Source organism: Agelaius phoeniceus, chromosome 7, assembly GCF_051311805.1.
Source record: "Agelaius phoeniceus isolate bAgePho1 chromosome 7, bAgePho1.hap1, whole genome shotgun sequence".
In the NCBI taxonomy this organism is placed as follows: Eukaryota; Metazoa; Chordata; class Aves; order Passeriformes; family Icteridae; genus Agelaius; species Agelaius phoeniceus.
In genome coordinates, this window is record NC_135271.1 from 24,426,254 (window position 1) to 24,451,263 (window position 25,010).

The following is a 25,010-nucleotide window of genomic DNA, read 5'->3' on the forward strand; positions in this document are numbered from 1 at the left end:
GACCGCGGCACAGAAGTAGGTCAGCCAGGCACCGCGCTGTGCGCGCCCGGGCTGTGCCAAGGACAAAGCACGAGGTGGCACCAAAGCACGAGGTGGCACCAGAGTAGGAGGGGGCACAAAGGGCCGCCCAGCGCTCCCGGCCCTGCCTTCCCCCGGCAGGACCGACACTGCCCCGGAGAGATCGCAGCAGCCTGGGGAAACACGCAGCGCTCAAACGCGTGCTTTATGTGGGCACAATGTGGTGCTTGTCTGGCGGCGAAGCCAAGCTTTTAAACACACACAATCGCACTGTGTCAACAATTCTTCATGTAAATAAACTGCTTTCGGTGCGATGAGCTGCAGATCAGGTAGCGGAGCGGGCAGAGAATGCAATCCGCCGTGTGCGGAGGGCCGGAAGCGCCGCCTACACCCCGACACCGCAGCCGGTCCGGCTTGGGGTCGCCGAGGGGACCACCCGCTCACACCCGCTCAGGGATCCGTTCGGGAAACAAAGTCTCCGGCACGGTCACCCGCGTCCCGGGGAATACACCCGCTTCCCATCTATGGTGGCCGACCCTGCCGCCAACTGTGGCACCGGGGAAGCGGGGGCAGCTCGGGTGAGGTGCCACAAGGCTACCCCGGGGGCTCCCGCGCGTTTGTGCCTCAGGAGGCTCGAACTCGCGGCGGGGGCGGTGACCGGGCGGGGGCGCGGGCGCGGCCCCGCCACGTGGCTCGCGGACGGAAGGTGGCCCCGCCACTTCCGCTCCCCGTGCGCGCTCGCTTCCGTTGCTGCCGCCTTTTCCTGTTCCGGTTCCGCTGCGCGACGCGCGCGTGCTTGAGCGGGTCCGGCGCGGCGGCGCACGTGGCGCCCCCCGCCCGCCCTCCCGCCCGCCGCAGCGATGCTGGTGCTGTTCGAGACCGCCGCCGGCTACGCCATCTTCAAGGTGAGCCCCGGGCTGCGGCTCGGGGCGCGCTGCATCTCGCCCGGCGGATCGCGGCCGCCGACCTGCGGCGGGGCGGAAGGGAGGGCGAAGGGGAGCCCGTCGGGCCTGCGGTGGGAATTACGGGGAGACACGGGAGGGGGTGAGAGTAAGGGAGGGAGTGAGGGTCCCCGCATCCCGTACGGCCCCTCGAGGGGGAGCAGGGCCAGGGGTGGGAGCAGAGAGGCCGCGTTGTGAGCGAGACCTCGGGAAAGGGGCTGCCGGAGGAGGCTGAAGGTGCTCGGCGGGCAGAAGCGGAGCTCCTCGGTGTCTGCCAAGCGTCACCTCTGGCCCTCGCTTCCTCCCCTCTGCCGGCCTGCATTTGGTAGGAAGTTGTGCTCTCGTGGCCGTGCCCCTTTCGTCCTGTGCTGGGGGCACCCGGGCTTGGGAGTGCTGATCCCTTTCTGTTCCTGGCTGTGCCCTCGCTGTTCCCGCAGAGCCCCGCGGGGGCGTGAGGGAGGGGGCGGTGGGAGGCGGGCAGCGCATCCCGGCTGTGCGGGGCCGCTGCCCGGGCCGTGCCTGGAAGCGGGATCGCGGGAACGGTGCAGGATTCTCGTGTCCCGACCTCGCTCTCCCAGAGGGACAAGCAGCCACCTTCCCAGGGCTTTGCCAGCCTCCTGACCGGGTGGCTCAGGCTGCAGCTCCCTGGGGCTTTGAGCAAGCCTAGAGTTGCTACAGTGCCGTGCTCCTTTCTGGCTTTGGTCTTGCTCGAGTGTCGATTCATGTACAGTTTTACCAGCTTGGTCATAGTTTGACCATAACGTCCTTATTTTTTCCCCCGCCAACTTAGTCTTAGGGTTTAACTTGTGTGAACATGAATGCAGGTGTGAAGAGAGGAAGACTCTGGTTTCCTCTACCTTTTCCTGCAGCAGAATTGCACCCTTGCTGCTCTGTGGAGCACGATATTTCCTTCCTATGCCCTGACACCTTTTCTCCTCGTTGGGATGAAGCTGTGCAGTTCAGGCAACATTTTAATATAAATTTTAATATTTTAACTTCTGAAGGTAGGCTAGGCATGAAGCAAAGGCAGGAGGAGGGACATACAGAGAGAACTGCAGGAAGGTATCTGCAGAGGTGCTGCAGTGTGTGCTGCAGCTGTCAGCAGTTATCCATAGGCGTATATCCATTTTTATACACTTACAGTCTTGATTTTAGCAGTTTCTATGTCTTTCATTTTCTCTATGTGCCCGTGTCTGTTTATAGAGGCTGAAAATTCTGTAGGTCTTGGTGTAGGAAAAATGAACTGCAGGAAAGAATCACCTGGCTGAGGAAAGGAAGAGTTGCCCCAAGGTTTTGCTGTGCCTCACAGTCATGTGGGATGTTAATTACTAGGTTTATTTGCTCAGCTACTAATTGAGTTTAAAAAAAGACAACCTCCTTCAACCAGAGTTAAAAAATCTTCCAGGGAGCAAAATTCATGATACTAGGAGTGATTTCTGTACTGGGTTAAATTGCAATTGTGTTGTATTTGCGTCCTGGGGACAAAACCACAAGGAGTGAGATGTAAAGAACACAGTGTTGTAAAGATTTTGACCACTCCCCTAAGCCATTTTCTGGGAATTTGCCATGCACTATGCATTTTGTGAAATGCTTATAGGCTCCAAGAGCAAAAGTGTTAATCTTGTGCTGCTTAAAAGCTGAGGGTCACGGAGGGTCCCTGTGTACAGAGATGGGATTGAGCCATTGCTGCCTCTTAGGCAGTTTTGGTGTGGTTGATGACCAAGCTGTGGTGACTGTTCTTTACAGGGAGGTTTTCTTTTTTGTTAGGGTTAGCTCTGATTAATGAAAATAACTTGGGGGATCACTGCTTTCTGTTAGATTTCCCAGATGTTTTATTTTTCCAAAGCAGTGGTAAATTTGGGTTTGGGTCACTGGTGTTATGAGTACTGTAGAGGAGGTGGAGCAAGCCCAGTTTTGATAAAGAAGAAGAGGCTTTTGCTTTAATATTCCAGGTCCAGGAGGACACAGCCATTATTGAAGAACTTGTGTAATTCAGGTGAAAGTAAAAATGCTGCACTATTGTCTGTTAGTAGGGTAAAGCTGCTGAGAGAGAATAGTGAAACAGAGATCACTGAAGTTGAGTTTGTTGACTCAATCAGTGTTAACTACTGCAGAGTGGTTGGATGCACTGTAAATGTTTCAGGTCTCCTGCATTGAAGAACTAAATATAGTTGTGTGTTGTGTCGTTTTTCCTGCAGGTTCTGAATGAGAAAAAGCTTCAAGAAGTTGACAGTCTATGGAAAGAATTTGAAACTCCTGAAAAAGCAAACAAAATGTAAGCAGGTTTGTGTGGGGATAGCTGTAGGGGGATAGAATATAAGAAAATAACGATAGTGTAGAAAGTAATCTTACCCCTAAGGAGTTGCAGCTGGGCCAATTATCAAAGATTGGGAACAGGCCTGACTTCAACAGGCCACAGCTGTAACCAATGAGAGGAAGAGTGCTATAAAAGAGAGTGGGGTGGGCGGTTGAGAAGGGAACTGGAGTCAGTTGGCTGCTTTGTGAAGAAGAAAGAGTCAGTGCTCTGAGAGCTGCCCATGAGAAAACACCAAGAAGGTATGGAACTTTTGTGATAAGGAGACAACAGTATGGAACCCCTGCAATATGATGACAACAGGTAGCACTGTGGCTTGTGGAAGGACATGGCTGCCTGTAGTTACACACAGCTGAGGTTCAAAGTGAGGCACTGATTTTTGGGTTTCAGTATTGTAAAAGCTGTGAGCAGTGATAATGTGAAATTAGATACTCTGAGATGCTTACGATGGAATATCAAAGTGAAAGAAATACTTCACAGTGTAATTAAGTAGCAGAAGTCATTACCATGTGTTACCAAAGCAAAAAAATTGAAAAATATTTTAAGGTGACGTGGGTGCTTTGACAAGTATATCCAGGCTTGTAATGCTGGAAGTGTCAGTGAAATGATAGGGTTTTGTGCTCACAGAAAATTCTTTTTGGGAAAAATAAAGCTTAATCCAGGTGGAACTATGTAAATCACTGAATTGAGAGCTGTGTTGTTGCCCATGCCATCAGTGGGAGTTAGCACCACTGCAGAGTTGCACAGGGATTGCAGTGTCCACTAATCAAGCTGGCCTTTCCAGCAAATTGCCCTAAAGCTGGGGACAATGGTGGATTCCTTCCAAGTCTGTCTAGTGGTTTTATTGGAAGATTTCTAACCAGCTTTGATTATAATGGATGCGTGTGAGCAAGCTGTGCATTTCATATTTATCCTGCTCTGTAACAGTACTTAGGGCAGAGGCCAGAATATCCCACATCTGCCTATTTGTAATGTGGTTAATCTTGTCCTGAAAGCATCATCTTGGGCACTTGTTATACAGGATGTGGCTCTTAATGGGATCTCTGCTCTGATAAAAGTAATTCCTCTTTTGCCTTTCTGAAAAGGCATCAGTGTAAGCCTGAAGCTTTTGTTGGGATCTGCAGATGCTTAACTCAAGTATTCAGCTGTATCTGTGACCTTGCTTCCTTTGCTGATACTTGACTCACAACCAGCAGTGGTTAATCAGAGCTGGATTAGTTAAATGCCTGTCCCTGACAAGGAATTTACTGGATTGAGATGGCCTCTTAACTGTAACTATATATCAACACCACAGGCTCTGTGAGGGGTAGAGGGAAGCTGTGCCTGAGGATCTGACACAGTGTGGTTAAACACTCTTCAGATGATTCTTGGCTCTGGTCAGCACTTAATGCATTAAAAAAATTTTTGTTGTTTGTCTTAAACTCAGCTCAGAACTTGTATTCTAGCATCTAATTACAGGGGAGGACTTGAGGATTCATGGGCAATGAATCAGTTCAAATTTAAAGTCTTTGAAGATGTATTTGGTTGAAAAGCATGTTAAATCTGAGCTGTGCAGGCTCTGCATTCCACAGAGGCAGAACATTTCCTTTTGAAGATGAGTGGAAAGATGCTATCATCAGTCAATCAGGGTGCAGTGTTGAAATGTAAATGGATGATGTCTGTCTTTAAATATGAACTACAAAGCAAAAACGGGGGGGGGTTAGGTTTTCTGGTGATGTCGGTCCAAGAAATACCAAGTCAAAATTCCGTTTCCCCCCCCTTTTATATAGTAATTGTGGGACCCAGCTGAAATGTCACACCAGACTCAGTTGGCCAGTTTAGTGCTCTCAGTCCTCTTTGAGGGTCTGCATATTGATCTTTGCTCTCTTGAAGCCATTGGGAAAAGAGAGGAGCAGAGGCAGAGAAAGATAAAATGGTTCTAGCGTGTAGTTTGTGTACACTTGTTTACACACTTCTATTTTATTTCTGTAGAGTAAAGCTGAAACACTTTGAAAAATTTCAGGACACAACAGAAGCACTTGCTGGTAAGTGAGTTAACATATCATTACAAAAAAATCAAATCTCTATCATGCATTAGTTCACTCGTTACTTGCATCTATCCATGCTCTTTTTCTTTTCTTAGCTTTTAAATTACAGGTTTTAAAAGTGAGCTGGTTTTGATGGTTATGAGGTCACCTATCCAGTGTATAGAGCAGTAAAGATGTAATAAAGTCTATTTTTTTCCTTCAGTGCATATTTTTAAGCAGTTTACAAATGAGCCCCATATAAGTTGTGACTGATACATATAGCCTGTCTGTTGTCAATGATGCATTCTTGTTGAAGCTGAATATCAGTGATTTGAGTCAACAATTCGTCACTACCACTGAGACAACAGACAGGTATTAGAGACCATTCATTATTACAGCCACCTGGGTATTATGGGTACATGTTATGCCTGTGGTTTTCAGGCTAAGAAAAGTCTGTGTTCTCCTCAAATTCAGGAGTTTAAGCAAAATGGAAAGCCTTATATTCAATCATTTTTATGGGTTTTGCACTTGATGTGTGGCCTGGTTTGAACAGAAATTGTAGGAATTCTAGGCAATAATTCAGAAATGGTGTGACAATTACTGCTGAATGTGCTGTATGACTTAAGTAGGTGAATGTTCCAGGTCACATTTATAATTAAAGATCAGTTCTTCATATTCTGATGCAGTAGCGGTAGCTTATAAAGGAAGCAAAGAAACAAGAATGGAGACACAACTATCAAACATGAGATGCAAATAAAAGAGCTGAGATTGAAGCTGTTGTATGTTCCTCTCTGTGGCATATTTTTTTGATTATGTTGTTTTTGCATAGGTTTGGATTCAGTTCATGTATAGTTAGCCGATTAAAAAAACCTCAAAAACATCCAACACCTTCTACTACTTTGCTTCAAGTTGACTTATCTGTGAAATGGAGATGTTCAGACTACTTATGGCTCATTTATTTTGAAGGCAGGACTATGTATGTGACTGTTTGTAGGGGGATAGAATGTAAGACAATAAAAACAGTGTAGAAAGTAATCTTACCCCTAAGGAGTTGCAGCTGGGCCAATTAGCAAAGATTAGGAACAGGCTTGACTTCAACAGGCCACAGCTGTAACCAATGAGAGGAAGAGTGCTATAAAAGAGAGTGGGGTGGGTGGTTAAGAAGGGAACTGGAGTCAGTTGGCTGCTTTGTGAAGAAGAAAGAGTCAGTGCTCTGAGAGCTGCCCATGAGAAAACACCAAGAAGGTATGGAACTTTTGTGATAAGGAGACAACAGTGTGGAACCCCTGCAATTAGATGACAACAACTGTTTCAAGGGCTTAGATGCTATTGGCCAGCTTGTAGGGTAGAAAATTAGCTGCATTGCAGAAGGGTTGAGAGGAAACTCAGCTCAGCACTTTGATTTTACTCTTACATGTTGTTAGGGTCTGGAAACCAAAAATCACTAGCTGCTGCTCTGTTACTGTGGTGATGTATCAGTCCCAGAAGTTCAGTGGAGGACAGAGCTGACCCTCAGAGTTGTATAAGTGCCTGCTTAAAATATATTGTGTGGGATGGTAAAGTTTTTACAGATCTATTAATATTTAAGAATTAAGAACATCCTTTAAAGATTCTCCTGTCTGCATGCTGTATTAAAAGGGTCTGACTGTCCAGTTTGGCACCATTCCTGGGGCTTTAGATAGTACGTTATCATCACCAGAGAATGCAAATAAGCCATTACTCAATTTAGGATATCATGGTTGCTGCCTAAGGGACCTGGCAAATGGTTGGTTAATTAAATTATGCACAAAATATTCCCATCTAACTTTGCCATTGGAAATGTTAAACATGTATCTAAAGCATATGGCATTCTGTTTGTAGAGATCCTTAAACAAAATCGTTGAAAATAGAACTGAAAACATATGGAGAAAGGAGAGGCAACTGGGAGAAAAGGTTTTTCATTTAGGCCTTCAGAGGAGGACGTGTATAATTATCTTTTTTGATTTTTAGCTATTGCATAGTGAAGTAGTATTGCAGCTCAGACTAGAGCTACTGTGGACAGTTAAAATAAATACATGAAGTTAGGAGTAATTTTTTTACAGGTTTTAGGAGGGGAAAGAAACAACATCTTTGGTCTTTTTGTTTTATACAGCATCCACAGCTCTTGTAGAAGGCAAGCTCAGCAAGAACTTGAAGAAGATTCTCAAGAAGATAGTGGCAAAAGATGCCCACGAGCAGTTGGCTGTGGCAGATGCCAAACTTGGAGGTGTCATAAAGGTGATAACATTTTGCTGTTTTTCCTTTTGTCTCACGCTACTAAAATGCTACAGTCAGATTCCAGAGATTTTGCAGTTGCTAGCAATGGATTATGCTGCCAGTGCTGTGTTTGCAGCATAGAGGATAGTTAATCCTAGTATGGGTACAGGGAAGATGTTGTCTTGAGGACACAAGTGACTGATATGGTAAGAATGCACTGAGGTCTTCAGGTTTGCTTGATTTCTCTCTTAAATATTGGTTAGAAACCCAGCACGTAAAAGAATTAATTTTCTAATTATCCAACCCAGAAAAAGAGTGGAGGGAGGAACCAACCAAAAAACCTAAGCCATGCAGACACATATTCCTCGCTAACAGATGCAGCAATAGAGTAGGGTGATGATTTATTGTCTTTCTGGGAGTGGGCATTGTTGTGCCTTCCTCAGTGTGCAGGTAGCTGTGTACACCCCTTGTTCCTTGCCTGCCCAGAGGAAGAAGGAGGTTCAGTGCAAGTAGATTGCTTTTTCCAGTGTCTCCTAGGTGTCAAATACCAGTTTCCCACCTCATGTCCAATTGCTCCCTGTTCCACTGAACTTTGTTCTGACAACCTCCTCATGCTGTCTTAGGAGACTGTGTAGGCTGCAAAATGAGGACTTAATGTTAGTGAATAATAGCAAGGACTTTGAACCAATTATTTACTCTTCTTCTCTGAAAAAAGACGCAAAGCCCCTAACCCTCTACCTCTGAATTTTCTTTCTGTGACCAAACTGTTTCTAGTAAACTTCAAAATCTTGAATCTTAAGTTGAATGTTTTATATAGCAGATAGAGCATTAATTATAAATCTGCTCTTCCAAGTGGAATATTAACTGTGTGGGGAACTGAGGGTGTCACTACCTTGAACATCAAAAATGGATGAAACTTGTGTGATCACAGGATTGCAGTGGGAAAACCAGTTAAAATGATGTAAGGCTGCTGGAAGAAGGACTTCAGAGGAATGTTGTGTTGTGCCTGACTTTGGACCATTGATTTCCACACTGCAGGAGAAGCTGAATTTGAGTTGTATACACAGCCCAATGGTTACAGAGCTGATGAGAGGAATTCGCTCACAGATCGAAGGGCTCATAACAGGCCTCCCTTCTCGAGAGATGGCAGCTATGTGCCTGGGTCTGGCACACAGGTGAGTTCCTACAACAGCTCTGTTTCATCCTGTCTGCCCCACTCCTGTGTCCCTGGCTGTGCTGTGCTGCTTGAAGTGTTTCTGAGTATGTGGCATGGTCTCGTACTCTGTGAGTCAAGAACTTCTGTATCTGAAATCTTGTTTTAAAAGGAAGGGCTTTCAGTTTGCACCCACCCTTTAGGGAAAGGCTTCATCTTCACCCAAAGTGGAAGCTGGTAGCTTTCCTTTTCATGTAATATACTTCTGGACTGTGTCTGGAGCAGTCCAGGGAGTCATTTAAAGCTCTATTGCCACTAAGAGACAATGTGGAGACCACAATTTGATTATTTCTGCTATAATAAATACCCATAAAATAGATAATATAAATATTAAAGGCAGGGTTGTTCTTCCCACCTTGTTCTTGCTGCTTTTTAGATTTAGTGGAGTAGTAGTTAAATGCCAAGTTGTTGGATCACCATGGGATCAAGCATCCATTAGCAAGTAGCTTTTTAATCCATATTCTGACATGAGCTTGTCCTGTCACAAACCATTGGCAAGTTAGAGAAATACTTTGCTGTAGCCAATTCCTTAAAAGTGTGTTTTCTTAGAAAATGGGCATTAATATTGAAAAAGGACTTTTAAGATGCAATTCCTCATTGATACCAAGCGTCTTTCACTGTAGCTTACAGAGGAATTGTTAACGTAACATTAAAGCCAGATGGTAATGGGCTTTCTCAGACAGTGAGAATGTGTTCCAGGAAGTTTCTTTTGTTGCTTCATGTTAGTGTTGCTGGTGTTTGCTGCTAGGGAGGTGCAGTTTTGTGGATTGCTTCCTGCTGCTGCCCAACTGGAAATGCTGCTGATAAAGACATTTTGTGGAGAACCATGCAGAAAAACCAAGAGCCAATTAATTTCCTGCCACAGCACTCATGTTCAGTCTGCAGCAGGTGGTACAAATAACCTTCACTTTCACCCTGATTACAGGGTATGGGAGGGACTCCTGTCAGGGCTGTTGTGGATCTTGTGTCAGTGTGGCTTCTGGCCCCAGCTGAGAGCAGTCAGTGGCACAGAACTGAACTTGGTTTCGATGAACCTGTGGACAACTGTATTTGTGTCAAAAAGGAACAGGTGGGGCATATTCTTCAACAGGATGTCAGAATGCTGATGAAACTGTATTTGTGTCTCCTCAGCCTTTCCCGATACAAGCTGAAATTCAGCCCAGACAAAGTAGATACCATGATTATCCAGGCAATTTGTAAGTATATTTAGAGCGTAAATTACTAATGGATTTGGCTTCGGATAGCTGACTTCTTTACATTGACAAAAGAAAAGTATTGCTGTCAATTTCCTCCTAGGATGTCTGAGTAAATTGGGCACTGATGTTCATGTAGGCTTAAAGTGTGTTTTCTCAAAAGGGCTTTCCACAAGCAGGAACATTTTTAGGGCGATGCAATAAACTGGCGTGCACTTTTTCTTAGCATAAAAATCAGCTGAACTACAGGCTGTGTTAGTTCAGTCCTCTAAGGGCTTTTTCCTTGAAAGACACACATCGTAATCTGCATGCTTGCTGTGAAGCAGTGGTGAGGAATCCTGTTTGGAATATTAATTCCCAAACTGTTGCCAATGATGAAACATAGTTAAACTGAAATTAATGATGTAATTCAGTTCCTTCGTCACTACCACTGAGACAACAGATGGGAATGTTGGTATTGCATTAGCAGGAAATATTTTAGCCTCAGGGCTCTCTAGCAATATATACTGTAGGTGCTCTACTCTAATAAACTATAAATCTGGTTATTTGTCATATCTAGTAAATGGTGAGCCCGTTGGCTTTGTATTTGGTATATTTATATTATAACAGCAACTAACAGGCTAGCTCTTTTAAATCAAGTAATGGAATACAAGATCAGTTAGTTACCAGAAAAACACTTTTTCCTCAAATTTAATTGGATGCTAGATTTTACATCAACCTTGTGTAAAGCCCTTTGCTGACTAAGAGGAAGGAGAACTGGCTGCTGCGCTCCTAGGGGAATGAGCTTTGCAGCTGTTAGGGAGTTTGTCCAAGATGATCCCAGTGATAAAACTTTGAGGCCAAACTTGTGGGAATGCTGACATTTCTATAGTATTGTGCCTGGTATTACACAGTTCTCTGAAAAGTAAAGACTTCTGTGTACTGCAGTTTGGTTCATTCCAATATTTATAGAGTGAAATGCTTCAGGTAATCTCCCTTTACACTACTTAAATTGGTTGGTTTGAGAGTACCACATTTTTAGGTTGCCCTTTTAGAAAAAGAACTCCATCCTTCTTTTCTTTAGCACTTCTTGATGACTTGGACAAAGAGCTGAATAACTACATCATGCGCTGCCGGGAGTGGTACGGCTGGCACTTCCCCGAGCTGGGCAAAATCATCACGGATAACCTGACCTACTGCAAATGCGTGCGCAAAGTCGGTGAGTAGCGAGGGCAGCCAAGCCTGGCCATGGCGGTGGGCACAGCGGGAGTGGCACTGGTGTGACAGCCACTCTGCTCGTCCAGCTGCCATCACCCTGAGCAGTGCTGCCTTCAGCAGCAGGGTAGATGGGGCCAGCAGAAAAGGAGGGTATGTTTGCATCTGGATCATGGTGCAGTTTGCCACTTGGGAACTTAAGTGAAAGCTAATGCCACATCACCAGCCAGTCCTTCATAGACCGCCAGCACATCTTAGAATCACAGTCAGCAGAGCAGTTTGGAAATTAGCTCCTAAAAAACTGATGTAGAGAAGTGTTGCCTGTCTCTGGGTGCTCTTAAAGAGAGCAGCTACTAGAACTACTTGTAAGAGCAGGAAGAATGGCTGCTATATTTTGGACACTTGCCTTGCCTCTTGGGCTCATGTGCTTTGTATTGATTTAATTTTTGCTTGGTTGGTTTTTTTGTTATAATGTAGTTTGCAGTCCAGAGAGAGACCTGTGGTTTTAAGGGAGCTTTTTTCCCCCCAGTTGTAGAAACAATTAAATAGATTTGGTTAGTGGTAAGTGACTACTTCCTGGAATTCTATTGTTCTAATATTGTCACTGAAAATTTTGCAGCAACCAGCTACTGAAAAGATGAAGTATGCAGTATGGGCTTTCTGGTTTCAAATTTAATATTTCCAACCATTCCTAGTTGGTATAAACACAAAGTCAGAACACTGACATATATTTTAGGAATTCAGAATAGTGTGATGGCAGACTTGACTCACTGTTTTGATTTTGGCCTTTTATCTTCATCTGTTTCTGTGCTTTTTTTGCTAGTTCATCTCACCCCCAGCACAAACATGCTTTCATCTGTCCCCCACAGGAGACAGAAGCAATTTTGCTTCCTCTGATGTTTCTGACATCCTACCAGAGGAGATTGAGGAGGATGTGAAGGCTGCTGCTGAGATTTCCATGGGGACAGAAGTATCAGAAGAAGACATAAACAACATAATCCATCTCTGTGATCAGGTATGTACACATGAATGGATAGCAGTAGGACTCTATTTCAGCTCAGAAGAGCCCCTTCTGCCAAGGAGAGCTTTTCCCAGGGCAGTGCTAACTCTTGTGATGGCAGTGATGATTCCTATATTGTTGCTTTCCTGATGTTCAGACATGAGGGTGCACAGTCACTACCTCATCTGAGCCATCTCAGGCTGTTGATGCCTGCACAAGTCTTTCTGAAAGTAGCAGTCTTACTTTTGGGAGGGATTTTGCTATCATTGTACTTTTAAGAATTTGAGGTAATAGCATTGTATAGCCTCTTTTAAATCTGTCACTGTGGAAGCTAGGTGATGAACCCTGGGTTACAAATGGACCACTGAAGCCCCAAAAGAATTAGGAGTTCTACCCTGCTCTCGTTTGGGCCATGTGTGAACAAACACCCTCTGACTTCAGTTGTGTCAGTTGGATCCCTTTGTGACTTTACCAGCAGTGGCAGGGTTAGGAGTTCCTGTTCTTGGTCTAGACCAGGCTGCTTTTTTATGTGCATTCTAATTGTGTCTGTTTGTATGAAACAAGTCAAGAGCATGTATCCCATTTCAAGAGAATGATGGCAAAGATTTATGTAACAACTGAATATTCCAGGGTTTTGTCCTAAAGACAATGTGCGTACTAAGTATTTTTGTTCTGCTTCTCTGTCTTTGGCATATTGTCAGCTCCTTTATCAGGAGCTTTGCTGAGAAAATAAGTTGCATAAGGGAATAAGCAGAACAGATCCAATATACTTTGTGGATGTAGCTCTGCTCTGGCAGCATACCCTATATAAGGCTTCCCATAACTCTGGCTCTTGGCTGTTTGCATTTGCAATTTGTTAGTCTCCTACACTGGAATTCTCAGCACTTCCTTGTGTCAGTATATCTATCTCTTTCTACTTTTTGGTTGGCTGATAGTGACTCCTGTAACCAAACTCTGTCTGTGCCAGGTGATTGAAATCTCTGAATATCGGACCCAGCTCTATGACTACCTGAAGAACAGAATGATGGCCATTGCTCCCAATCTCACTGTCATGGTGGGAGAGCTAGTGGGAGCAAGGCTCATTGCTCATGCAGGTGGGTTGCAGTGATCAACATGAATGAGTCCTAGGTGACCTCATCAGAGGTTTTCTCTGAGGAGCTGGGCAGCTAACAGCATTATGTAAGGCCTGGCGCACATATCATGGTAAATGGGGCAAAAGCAGCACTTCAGGAATCTTGAGAATACCAGCATGAGCTTGGTAGTAGTCTGTGATGACAAAGTTCTCAGTTGGCCTGAATTCTTTTTGGAATATGAGGGCAACTTAAGTCACTACCTCTTCTGAGACACTTACTGAGCCTCCTGCTGATAGTTCAGTCACTTGTGAGGTATAAAACCAGCTCTGGGCATTTATAGTCAGACTGGCTCAAGATAGCAGCCTTATTTCAGTTATCTGTGCTGCAGTTCTGTGATGAAATGTTCTTGCTGTCAGACTGTCAGGAGTAGGCATTATTCCAATGGAATATGTTAAGCCTTCTTTCCTGATGCTCAAATCAAACCAAGACAGTTGAGGCATGAAAGACTGAAATGGTTTACCTGTCCTTCAGGAAACAAATGGGAAACAGCTCTCATGAAAACAGATGGATCTGAGCTTCTTAGACTATTCAAAAGCAGCAATCTAGCCTAGCTGCTTCTCTGACAAATTACTCTTGCTGTGTCACCTCTTTCTAGGTTCCCTCCTGAATCTGGCAAAACATCCAGCTTCTACAGTTCAGTTACTGGGTGCTGAGAAGGCACTCTTCAGAGCACTGAAGACTAAGAGGGACACACCTAAGTTTGGCCTTATCTATCATGCCTCCCTGGTGGGACAAAGCAATACCAAAAATAAAGGAAAGGTAAGTTGCATAGTTCTTTACTGGCTTGGCTTTTTCCAGGGCATTAATATCTTGAGCTTCATGATGGCTTGAGCTTCACAATGAGGCTTTTCCATGGCTTGCTTTACTGTATTGCTTTGTGATGACATGGAAAATACCACTGTCCTACAAATCCTTGACTATTGTTCACTCCTGTTCAAAAAAAAAAGGGAATAGGATTGTCTGACATACCTGAGCAATAATAGGTGTATCCCAGATGAATTAGGATGTAACACTGGCTTTCTCAAGGGGTATGTTACTACTTTCTTCTATGTGATAGTAAACTAAGGTGTTAAAGGCTTTAGTTTTGCTTGAAAATTGGACTCTTTTTGTACTGAAGTTATTAACAGCTTGGTCTTAATGCTTAGTCTTTCATAATGCAGGTGGATGCATATGTGTTTGAATTTTGGCGAAAGCAGGAAATTACACCTCAGACTAACCTGGTCTAAAGGTTGGGGTAGAGTAGGATATGTGTAACTGACTTGCTGTCTCAGACATCTCCCTCTATTTATCCAGGAAGCAAGGTGTTACATTAACAGTATTTCAGTGTTGAAAGAACGAGACACTAATTACTTTTTGGACTAAACACTGCTAGTAAATGGTTACTTTGTTCTTTTGTATGTGGGTATGGTTTCCAGATCAGAGTGAATCATTGCCTTATGTTGAGTCTTAGCATTTAATATTATTTTTGGCTTTTCCAGATTTCTCGAATGCTGGCAGCAAAGACCGCCTTGACTATTCGTTATGATGCCCTTGGAGAGAACACCAGTGCTGAAATGGGAGCTGAGAACAGACTAAAAGTAGAGACAAGGCTGAGGCTTTTGGAAGAGAGAGGGGTAAGTCTTACCGAGAGCTGCATGAAGCGGTCGTTCTTGTTCAGGGTATGATTTCCTGACCCTGCCTTTTGACTCTTCTCTCTCAGCAGCATGTCTCTCTTATCCTGTAGCTTCTCCCAGCTTTGGCTGGAGTGGCCAGGTGTGTAAGTTGCCTGCAAGCATTCGTGTATCAGCTGTTCTTGTTTACAGGGTTGTCTTTATTTGCTTTATACTGAAAAATCTTGATAGCAAACAGGATTAAGAAGATCATACCTTTACATTCCCTCCATCTTTATGAATTGCAAGGATACCTTAATAACTTCATAGTTTCTTTCCCTTTACCTTAGGAGTATTTGTGTCAATATTTTTTCCACCCTGGTTCCTGGAATCTGGACAGAATCTGGTGGTGCTTAGTCTTAGGGAGCTCTCTCTGTAGCTAAAGCAAGATATTACTCTGCAAATTGCTGCACTGCCCTCCTACCTCCTGATGCATATCCTGGCTCACCACACCTGCTGTTCCATGTTGCCATCAGCACAGGGTGCTGGGAGCACGTAGGGGACCCTTTCCTCTTTTAGGTGACTGCTGCATGTGATTTTGTGAATGACAGCTAGGTTCAGCCTTCCAAGCTAGACCTGATGCCAGTGCTCTAGTACTGCCATCGTTAGAACAGAAAAGAAAAATCCAGAAAAACTGCCCACTCTCCATGGAAGGTGAAACTTTCCATCAGAACAAAGGCAAGGAGACATGTTAACACCAAAAGACAAACCAGTCACCTGACAAGTACACATTTAATTTAGTTTGGGGCCTGTGTTGTGGCTTGAAGGGTGGCTTTATGCCAGCTGCAGAGTGATACCTGCCCTGACATGCAGTTATTCTTGCCAAAGAAAAAAAAAGTGCACAAATTTGAGCTCTTTTGGGAATTTGGAAGTACAATGTTATGTCATGTTACTGTTGCATATTTGATCCAGTATTAGATATACTTTACTTGAATTAGGCCCTTGAAGAGCAGCATTAGGAAGGCCATTCTCACCTCAGCCTTCTTCACTTCAGTTACACTCCCTGTCACTACTCTACACTCAGGTGTAGAGCTAAAGCAAGTACACAAGAGCTTGACCCATAATACATGTCTGTCTTTCCATTTCAAGAGCTGAATAACTTGTGTTGTGAATTCTTTTCCTTATGAGTAATTGTTTTTCCTATCTAAATTTTTCTTGTAGATAAGAAGAATTAGTGGCACTGGAAAAGCCTTGGCCAAGGCAGACAAGTATCAAAACAAGAGGTGAATAGTTTTTCCTTTCAGCTTGGCTGAGTAAAAATAACTCTCCATGGTTTTATTTTTGAAAAGCTTTTTGGTTAGGGGCTGGGTTGACCTAAGATCCAGAAAACATTTTCTGTGCTATTTAAACATTGATAATAAGTTTTGTTGCTAATAAGAATTTCCTTTTCCCCAGATTTTCTAATAGCAAATTACTGACATCATCAGATAGCAAGTACTTTAGGTGCTACCAGCAGTGCCCCAAAAAGCAGGGTCTTAATCTATAGCAGCTTTATTTATTACAATTCCAAATGAAATAAATGGGAGAAAATCAGAGTATGAATTAATTTATTTGACATGGAAGCTGTCCTAGGGACCTATTTAGCCCTCTTATTCTTGAAAAAAGGAAAAAAACTAGACACCACTTGTTCTGAGCGAAGCTTCATCTCCTTATGTAAGTCATGTATGTAATAAGTAACACGTCTTAAGCAATAAATAAGATGCTTCTGTACTCTGGACACTGTTAGAACAGTTTCTGGTGCCCAGAGTGACACTGTAAATTGCAACTGGGGCAGCTAAACATCTGAGGATTTGAACAAGGTATTATTAGTCTGTACTGTGACATCTGGGGTTATTGCTTAATTTGGCTGCAGGCTCTTGCTTAGCTTGCCCTGCTTATTTTGCTGAGCTTTTGGTGTAGAGAGGGCAAGAGCTCAGCAAAACCAGGTTTCAGTGCTCATTCTGTGAGGAGAAATTAGCACTGTTGCACCCATCTGCAGCCCCCAAACATCTTTCTGGAGTCTAGCTGTGACTTCTATTTCCATATGCCAGGCATTTCCAAGTGTAGTGACGGCTGTGATTTCTGGAGCAGCTTTTGCAGGCAGTGTCAGTCAGTAAATGAAGCATCAGGGCGTGTCAGGAGGCAGGAGCTGAGAGAGGAGGTTGTTAAAGAGACAGCATAGATCTGGGTTTGACCTCTGGAAATGAGGAATCATGAACTCCTGCCAGGATATGTTCCTGCTGGTAGACATACTTTGCAAACATGTCTAGGCTTGGGGAGAATCTGAAGATAATTCCTGGCTGTTTGGCATAGGCTGGCTACCGAAAAGGGAAACTAACTCAGTACTTGTCAAATTGTCCTTGTAGTACAAAAATGGCAGTACTGCTGCATGAGCATGTTAGAAAGGCTAAAATAGTGTTTTAAGGAGATGGGCAAGAATCTTAGTCTTGTATGGAACTATGGATTTTGTATGAATTAACTAAATTAAAGTAATGTATCAGAAGTTAAATGAGAGTTAGTTTTTAGAGATGAGATTCAAGTGAAACATTTCTGTATGCTTTCCAAAAAAGATGCAAGACATGCTACATTTGTCTTATTTATGGTTTTTGGGTTGTTTTGGTTTCTGTTTTTGGTTTGGTTTTTAATTAGCAGTATTATGACAATGACAAGGAAGCCATTGAGCACTCATTTGGGCTTATCTGAAGTAAAGTCCACCTTTTGCAAAAAGCTGCATAATCAATTTCTTTAAACCAATATGCAGTGTTTATACCCATAAAAATAATTTCCCATGTTTAGAGGATGAGCTGATGGTACTGTCTGCTGGCATTACCACATGCTTGCTAGCCCAGTCACTCAGCTTCAGTTGTTTTTATAACCTGTGCAAGGTATCTTCTTCAGATTCCTATTTTAGAAAAGTTCAGATGTCCATTATGTGGCTGAGGATGAAATATTTTAGACGTAGTGTTTTAAAACAACTTCTTTCTTCAGTAGGAATTCTTTTATGAATAAGAAAAGAACTGCTTCATTGCTATTTGATGATTCAGTTGCCCCTTACAAGTTCCAATTAAAGAGCACTGGACAGCCAGTAGAGGAGTTTGGAACTGAACAAATGAGCATGCAATAACTGAGAAGAGGCAGTTTCAGACACAGATTAAATATTTGAATGTCCCATAAATTCAGTGATACAGGTGCTACAGCAATGAGGCTGTAACATTACCCTGCCTTGTGAGTTTGCTCTCTCAGTGTAATGGTGGAGAGGCAGTGTAGAAAAAGCCAGAAGTAAAGCTACTTCTAATGCTTTGTGTGTGTGTATTATTACCCCTAGGGTACAGTTATGGGATAATATACCAAATACAATGTGATAATACACTAAGTGATGGGGAGCTGTGTGCTTGTGACCATATGGCTATGCTGGATAGGCTTTGAGCATCAGAGAAATCAATGTAATGGGTAATTCAAGTGCTCTGTAGAGCCTTGAGCAGGTATAAACCAGGATCAAACTCTTAGTTAACTGGTATTTTCAGATCAGACAATTGTACTTTGTGGGATATCTCTTTCCTAGTCATGAATACTGATAAAGGCACTGTGTGTTGGAGGGAGGGCCTCACTGCCTGTAGATGCTTTGTTAGCTGAGCAAAATTGATTTTCAAATATTCTTGGTAGGTTGTGTTGGAAAGTTTATGTTCAACTGCAGGGTCTTCCCTAAAGGTTTGCTCTTCTTAATGTGTAAACTTTTTTCTTCATTACAGTGAAGTAAAAGTGTTTGACCCCTCTGGTGACTCAACACTTCCCGTTGTTTCCAAGAAGCGCAAAATTCAGGAGGTGGATGAACAAGACACAGAAGTTGCAGTGAAAGCCAAGAAGTTCAAAGCAGAGATGAAAGGTTGGTTGTTGTACCTGTGCTGCTGCCATGTCCCTGTTAGCATGGTGCAGTTGGGATTAGTTACAGGCAGCCACAGTACCTGGGTATTCTCCTTGAGAATGGCAGTGTATTTTAAAAAGTGACTGACACCAGATTGCAGTCAATTTACAAGCAGTTGTAAATGCGTAAGAACATTTAAAAACAAAACTCTACTCGTATTCTTGCAGAATTTCTTGCTCAGCAGGTTTGTATTTAGTATCTTGAAGATAGAAAAGCTGCACTCAGTAAAACCAGAATTTGCCCTATTTTCTTTCAAGAATACTGCTCTGTGTAGAAGTGTGTTCTGGCATTTCTCAACATATAAAAAGGTCAGAATTTGACTTGAAATGACACTTGGAAATTTCCGTCTGAATTTACGTAATACTTGAACAATTGTTATTCTCTGGGGAGCTAAAACTGAACTATGTCCACAGTTATTCTTTCTTTCTCTGATAAGTTACTGTGTGAAGAATGTTTTGCAGTCACAGCTCAAAATCTAGTTCAACATTATGGTTCATTTTAAGAAATATGCTCTTCTCACCAGTGTGTAACTTGGGAGGGGAAGAGGATGACTTAAAGTCGCTTCTGGGAGATCCAGAGCCAGATCTGGGCACAAACTACTCATCTTTTGCCCACTACCTGTGCCTGCAGCAGGCGAGGCTGTCAGCCTTCCATTTCTGCCTTCTCTGCTGCTCTGTTCTAGGGGATCAGAGTGCAGATGTGCTGGCTCAATGCCCTTCATGCTCAGGTGATGGGAGGTATGATCATCCCAGACACCACTTAGTCCATGGTGTCTGTACATGGAAGGAGGAGCTTGCAGGAGTCTAAACACAGCTGAGAAGTAAAGTTACACTGGAAGGAAGGAGAATCCTTTGTGCTGTAAAGCTGAGATCTGTGCTCTGCCTTGTTCACTTGTATTGAACATAATGAGAAAAGGACGTGAGTACTTTGGAGGCTTGAACTTTGCCCATTTGCTTTTGGGGAATGTGGGTGTTCTCACAGCTACTGCTTTTGAACCAACTTCCCTTAATATAGCCAGAGCTGTTCCCTTGGGCTTCCCTTGTACTATCAAAGCAAATGTTGACATCTCCCAGGCAGGAGCTCGTTGCAGGTGAAATATTACATTGCCTTCCAGCCTGCTCTTTTGTAGTTTGAGGAGGATATTTCAGTTCATAGTTCTGTTACTCAATGGTTGGTCCTTTTATACACAAACCTGCTTGTGTTTGCTTCATTTACTTTATTTCCAGATTTGAGGATTGGGTGGAGCTTAGCAGATATCCTTGAGTTGGAGGTAGTGTCCAGAATATTTGTGGACTGCTGAAATCTGTGCTGTTTGGCTGCTTGTTTTTCAAATTTCCCCAAACCTGAAGTACAGACTTCAGATGTGTTGCTTTTTTTCCTTAAAAGATGGGTAATTCTTCAAATGTATGGCTAATAGCTCCTACTTTTTCCTAGTTTTTTCTACCAACTGGGTCATTTTATTTGACTACCTGGGCATTAGTGCTAACTATGCCAGTTGCTTCAGACTATAGAATAAATGTTTCCAGAGTGTTTATTTATCTTATGTCACCTCTATGCAGAATTAATCCCTTTAGCCTGTCCTCTTGTACCCTTGAAAATAGCATTGCCTCATGTTTGCAAATTATATTTGAGCACCCAGCATGGGTACACGGATTTCCCTGACACCTGCTAGATAGAGCATAGCCTTGCTCTTTTGCAGCTTGATTTCTCTGATTGCTGAGTGTGCTAGTGGGGGCTTGGTGGTCCTAGAAGGTTGAGGAGTTCAGCAAGTCACATAATAAACAGAAGGGTGCAGAGGATGTCCCAGCATTAAGATTTATATTGCATGTCCACTTAAATATGCATGTGAGGCTTTAATGTCTGCTGTTCTTGGCTCTGTTATTTTTTGCTGCAATGCTCTATTCAGCTTTTGCCTGGTCAGAGATAACACATCCAGACAGTGTGTTGTGAAAGAAGTCTCTGCCTCCTCCTTCCCCATGCTGTTTGTGCAGCTGCATAAAAAATGGGGGTGGTGGGAAAAGTAGTCCCAGGAAAAAAAAAGGCATTCTTCAGCCAGAAATTTCTGTTGGGCTTGTATTACAAGAGGAAGGTAAAGGACAGGAAAGAGTGGGAAGCTGCCAGTGAAAAGTTTTGGTCAAACCATTGCTTTTAATATCTGTTGTATTTTGCATTATGCTAGCCTGAAGTATAAATGTTACTGCAAGATGAGATGTGTGGTGTTTTCTCTCTCCCTGTTTGGGGTGCATGAATGGCAGTACGTTGGGTGGGAACTGGCAGGGGGTTGGGGGTTGAGGGATGACTTCAAAACACATTCACCTTTTATACCTATCAGGAAAGCAGGTGGAAGGATTAGCGCCTGAAAAAAGTTATAATCTACTTCAGGAGCTGTCTGTTAAAACCCCTTTTCTTGTTGGTGAAGGGAAATAGGGCAGATGTTTTTGTGACTGTGGTCTCTGCAGTTGGATGTGGCCAAACAGAATTCATACCACCAGCAGGGCTAGCCAGTGTCCTCAGGGAGGCCTTCAGCTTGCATTTAGCATCAGGATATAGAGGCAGTTAGTGACTTGGGAAAGTATCTCTTGAGAAGAGAAATATCTTCAGTTAATGGTGTCAGTGGAGGGAACCCTGCAAGATATAAAAGCAATAGCTTTGAGAGGGTGTTCTTTACTGATAGGCAGCGTGACTTCATTCTGTACACTCTGTGGAGCATTGTCTGGAGGAGGGAGGGTACACCAGGACATCAGGCTTGTGTGTAAAAGCTTAGACAAAAACGGTGGAAAATGGTGAGTGGAACTACTGCAGGTGATGTCAGCACTCCCAGGGCCATTGGTCAAGCTGATCCTCAGGCTGCTGCTTTCTGTGCCTCTGTGCCTGAGTCAGAGCTCTTGGTTTCCTTGTCAGCTGCTGTGTATCACAAAGAAACCCCCACTGGCCTTGACTGACTTGGAAGTATTGCACCTAGAGGGAAAAGACCAGCACTCCTGGAGCCTTTATAAAAGCCTCATTCTGGCTAGGTACAAATATGTGAGGTCTTGTGATGAGCTTTGCTAGAAGGCAGCAGCTGAAATCCTCAGAGAGGGCTCTGCTGCTTGCTGTGAGAAGTGACAGTGCCTGTGAGCACCCAGTGAATCATCTGCACTGCAAATTGTGCCAGGTTCCACTGCCTGCTGTGTCAGACTTGATGACATCTAGGGTAATAACAAGAAATTATTTTTTTCAAGGTTATCACCCAACATTTTTCTTGGAAATGCATATCTTACCAATCCAGCTGAGTAAAAACATGTAGCATAGCAAAATACAACGTGTATGCTCCTGCTATACAGTGTGGCTTTAATATAGTTTATGCTTATTTTTCAGCTACTTTTACTTTTCCCATGTTATACATAGGGAGGTGAGGACACTTATTTTTATACCTGCTTTGAATGCCTTATGCTTGCATACTGTTCTCTGTGAATTTTGTGGCACAATCCACTCAAAGTTATATTTCCCAGCGTTTTTATCTAGAATCTTTTGCTGTTTTGTTTCTGGTATGTTTTTTAATGTCAGAAAACTGCATGTGTTGGCTGTATTCTTCTGTAGACATGTCTAGAAATTTTTTACCCCGAAGCCAACTTTTTTTGTCTGAAGCTAATGTTAGAGGCACAGTTTGAAGTGTTATTTTTGACTCATATAGTCCTTCTTCTGGCTTGAGGAACTAAACTCATGACAAAGTACAGTCAAGATGTTAGGAGGTTATGTGGTTTGGGTCTTTTTTTTGTAATTGAACTTGTTCTTTTTGTAAGTGGTGAGTGAGTGTTCATGAAAATAAAATTGATTCTTTCTTGGGGGACATATGGTGAGAAAATGATGTCTTGAGTCAAACCTCCAGTAGCAAAGATACATACCACAAACACCTCTGGTTTCAGCATCAATTTTGTAGCTACTGAAGGACAGTGGTTGCTACATTCAGAACTTAGTCATGAGTACTGTGTGAAACTTGGTATCCAGCACTGACTCAGCTGTGCAAATAAATTTAACTTGGGTACGCTCCAGTAACAGCCTGGCTGCTGCATAGGCTGTCAGCTTGGTAATGATTTCTGCTTGGTATCTTTACCTCAAGATTACTAAGATTGTGGGATGTATTCTAGGAAGTGAGTGGTAAATCACAGTTCCATTACCCTGTGATTAGATAGGGCAGCTGTTGATGAATTGTTCTGAAAAGTAACTCTAAGGTCATTACTAAATCTTTCCCTGGGTTGACGTTCCTCTCAGCTTATATAAATAATATTATAAATAATTCCTCTTGTCCAGGATAAGGAAGTGTTTCTGCATTAAATGCTTGAAGTTGCATTGAGATCCTTGTGTTTGCCAATCTAAACAGTAAAGAAAACTGGTCTGCTTCTTAACAAATTTCCAACATCAAGATGGAGAAATCAGTTGTGACCAAGCTACTGCTGGCTAAATGTATTTTTCAGGGGGGATTTAGAGTCCTTTTGCTGCTCCTGTGTTGCTGGTAAAAATACTTGCCAAACTGTGTACAGTCACTTTTCTGATGGAGTACTTGAAGGTAATTTGGCAAACAAATTAAAACATGCAAGCTTGTTTTAAACTCTGGGAGCAGCATATAGAAATAGGATGATGTGAATTCACCAGGAGCTGGGAATGGTGCTATCTGAACACTGTCACTGTCTGAAGTAGCTTTATGTTTTGATTATAGCAGGGAGTAGTTCTGCAGGTAAGTTAACACAGACAGTAAATAGGAGTCATTGCATCCTCTGATGTCTCATAGCTTTTCCTTTTGCACTCTTAATAACTGACATCCTGCCTTTCATTTTTGTCCTTTCTGTGCTACAGAAGGGACAGCTGTAGAAGATGGTGAACCTGTCAAAAAGAAGAAAAAGAAAAAGGATAAGGAAAAGGAAAAGCAAGCTGAAGAAGAGGTGGTAATGAGTGAGGAACTCACCACGAGCCCCATAACTGAGGTGAGGCAGAATTGCACAGCTACCTGATCCTTTTTGGGAATATTATCTCCAAAACATAGAGTGTAGAGTGAGGGGCAGGGAGAGATTCTTGTATGTGTCATCCATGACATGCAAATAGTTGCTCTGTAACTTTATTTTGTGATATCCATCACTGTAATGTCCAAGAAGATTTGCGTTGCAAAATAAGATCTGGGAAGTTTGTGACTGCAATGCCTCCATTCCCCTCCTGTCCTCTGCCCACCCCCAGCTCTTGTCTTCCCTCTCTTTGCATCTTTTCTAGTGGGAAGAGTGTCCCCTGGTGCCAATCCACGGGCATCTGTCTCTTGCAGGGAGCAGAGGCTGTACCTGCTGATTTGGTACCTCCTAGAACAGCAGATAGGACCAAACCCAGCTTTTTGCTCAGTTCTGAAGTCCTGTTCTTAACCCAGGGTTGAATTTTGTGCCCTTGGTGTGTGTCATTGCAGGGCTGAGCTGTGACAGTGTGGCACAGCCTCCCTGGCCCTGTGAGCAGCTGAGGGAGGACATGGCCTGGGCTGTGCATGGCAGCTGGGGTGATGCTTGGGCTCTGAGCCCTGTTGCCTAGCTACACGTGTTGCTTTGCTCTTCCACTATGCTTTGTTCATGGCAACATTTGTTTGTTTGCAGAATACAGAGAAAAAGAAGAAGAAAAAAAAGAAAATGAAAGATGAGGGTGAAGACTGATGTGGAACAGGGGAAAACACTGGCCCTTGGACAGCTGCTTTGGAGTAGCATTTATCTACATAATTTGTTTAGCCTCTTGCTGAAAACTAACTTCCCTGTGTTGCAAGAGGGCAAGGAGATGGGTTTGATAGCTGTCTTCTCCCTGGAACAGGATACCCTGGTGTCTCTGATAATTAGGAGGATTACTAGTTTCTTTTGTTTAAAAGCTCACAATAGGTCCTCTTTTCATAACCAGTCTCCACTGATACAGAATAAAAACATTTTTATGGAGATTTTATGCCTCTGTCTTTTAACTTGTTTGCTGTTTTCTCTAGCCGTTATTAGGACTGTTTCTAAGATACATTGTTTTAAATGACTTGTCAGTTCTGAAGTTCTAAATGTGTAAATGTTCTGTTGCAGTTTATTCTCTAAAGATTTCAAAGGTTGTAATATCCTTAAATTTTCTATAAAATGGATACAAATATCTGTGCATGATATCAAAGATGCCTTGAACAGTTGAGGTGTGTTACCAAGTCTGCACTGTAGTTTTCTTGATAAAACCTTTTTTAAG

General features: G+C 43.2%; 1 protein-coding gene and 4 non-coding genes across 5 annotated transcripts; all 5 read left to right on the forward strand.

The window, feature by feature from the left end:
- The first annotated feature begins 783 nt into the window (after positions 1 to 783).
- NOP58 (NOP58 ribonucleoprotein) lies at positions 784 to 24,737 on the forward strand. Its single transcript, XM_054636121.2, has 15 exons — positions 784 to 923; positions 3,158 to 3,234; positions 5,245 to 5,297; positions 7,411 to 7,535; positions 8,553 to 8,689; positions 9,859 to 9,923; positions 10,984 to 11,118; positions 11,984 to 12,129; positions 13,082 to 13,208; positions 13,843 to 14,006; positions 14,726 to 14,860; positions 16,058 to 16,119; positions 18,625 to 18,758; positions 23,631 to 23,758; positions 24,404 to 24,737. The coding sequence occupies exons 1-15, from the start codon at positions 879 to 881 to the stop codon at positions 24,458 to 24,460; spliced, it is 1,590 nt and encodes a 529-aa protein (XP_054492096.2). The 5' UTR covers positions 784 to 878; the 3' UTR covers positions 24,461 to 24,737.
- LOC129122836 (small nucleolar RNA SNORD70) lies at positions 5,563 to 5,651 on the forward strand. The gene has a single exon (XR_008534622.1). It is a non-coding gene; the product is annotated as a small nucleolar RNA SNORD70 (small nucleolar RNA).
- LOC129122837 (small nucleolar RNA SNORD70) lies at positions 10,279 to 10,366 on the forward strand. Its single transcript, XR_008534623.1, has one exon. It is a non-coding gene; the product is annotated as a small nucleolar RNA SNORD70 (small nucleolar RNA).
- On the forward strand, positions 12,227 to 12,310 carry LOC129122834 (small nucleolar RNA SNORD11B). Its single transcript, XR_008534620.1, has one exon. It is a non-coding gene; the product is annotated as a small nucleolar RNA SNORD11B (small nucleolar RNA).
- LOC129122833 (small nucleolar RNA SNORD11) lies at positions 13,376 to 13,461 on the forward strand. The gene has a single exon (XR_008534619.1). It is a non-coding gene; the product is annotated as a small nucleolar RNA SNORD11 (small nucleolar RNA).
- Positions 24,738 to 25,010: the final 273 nt, after the last annotated feature.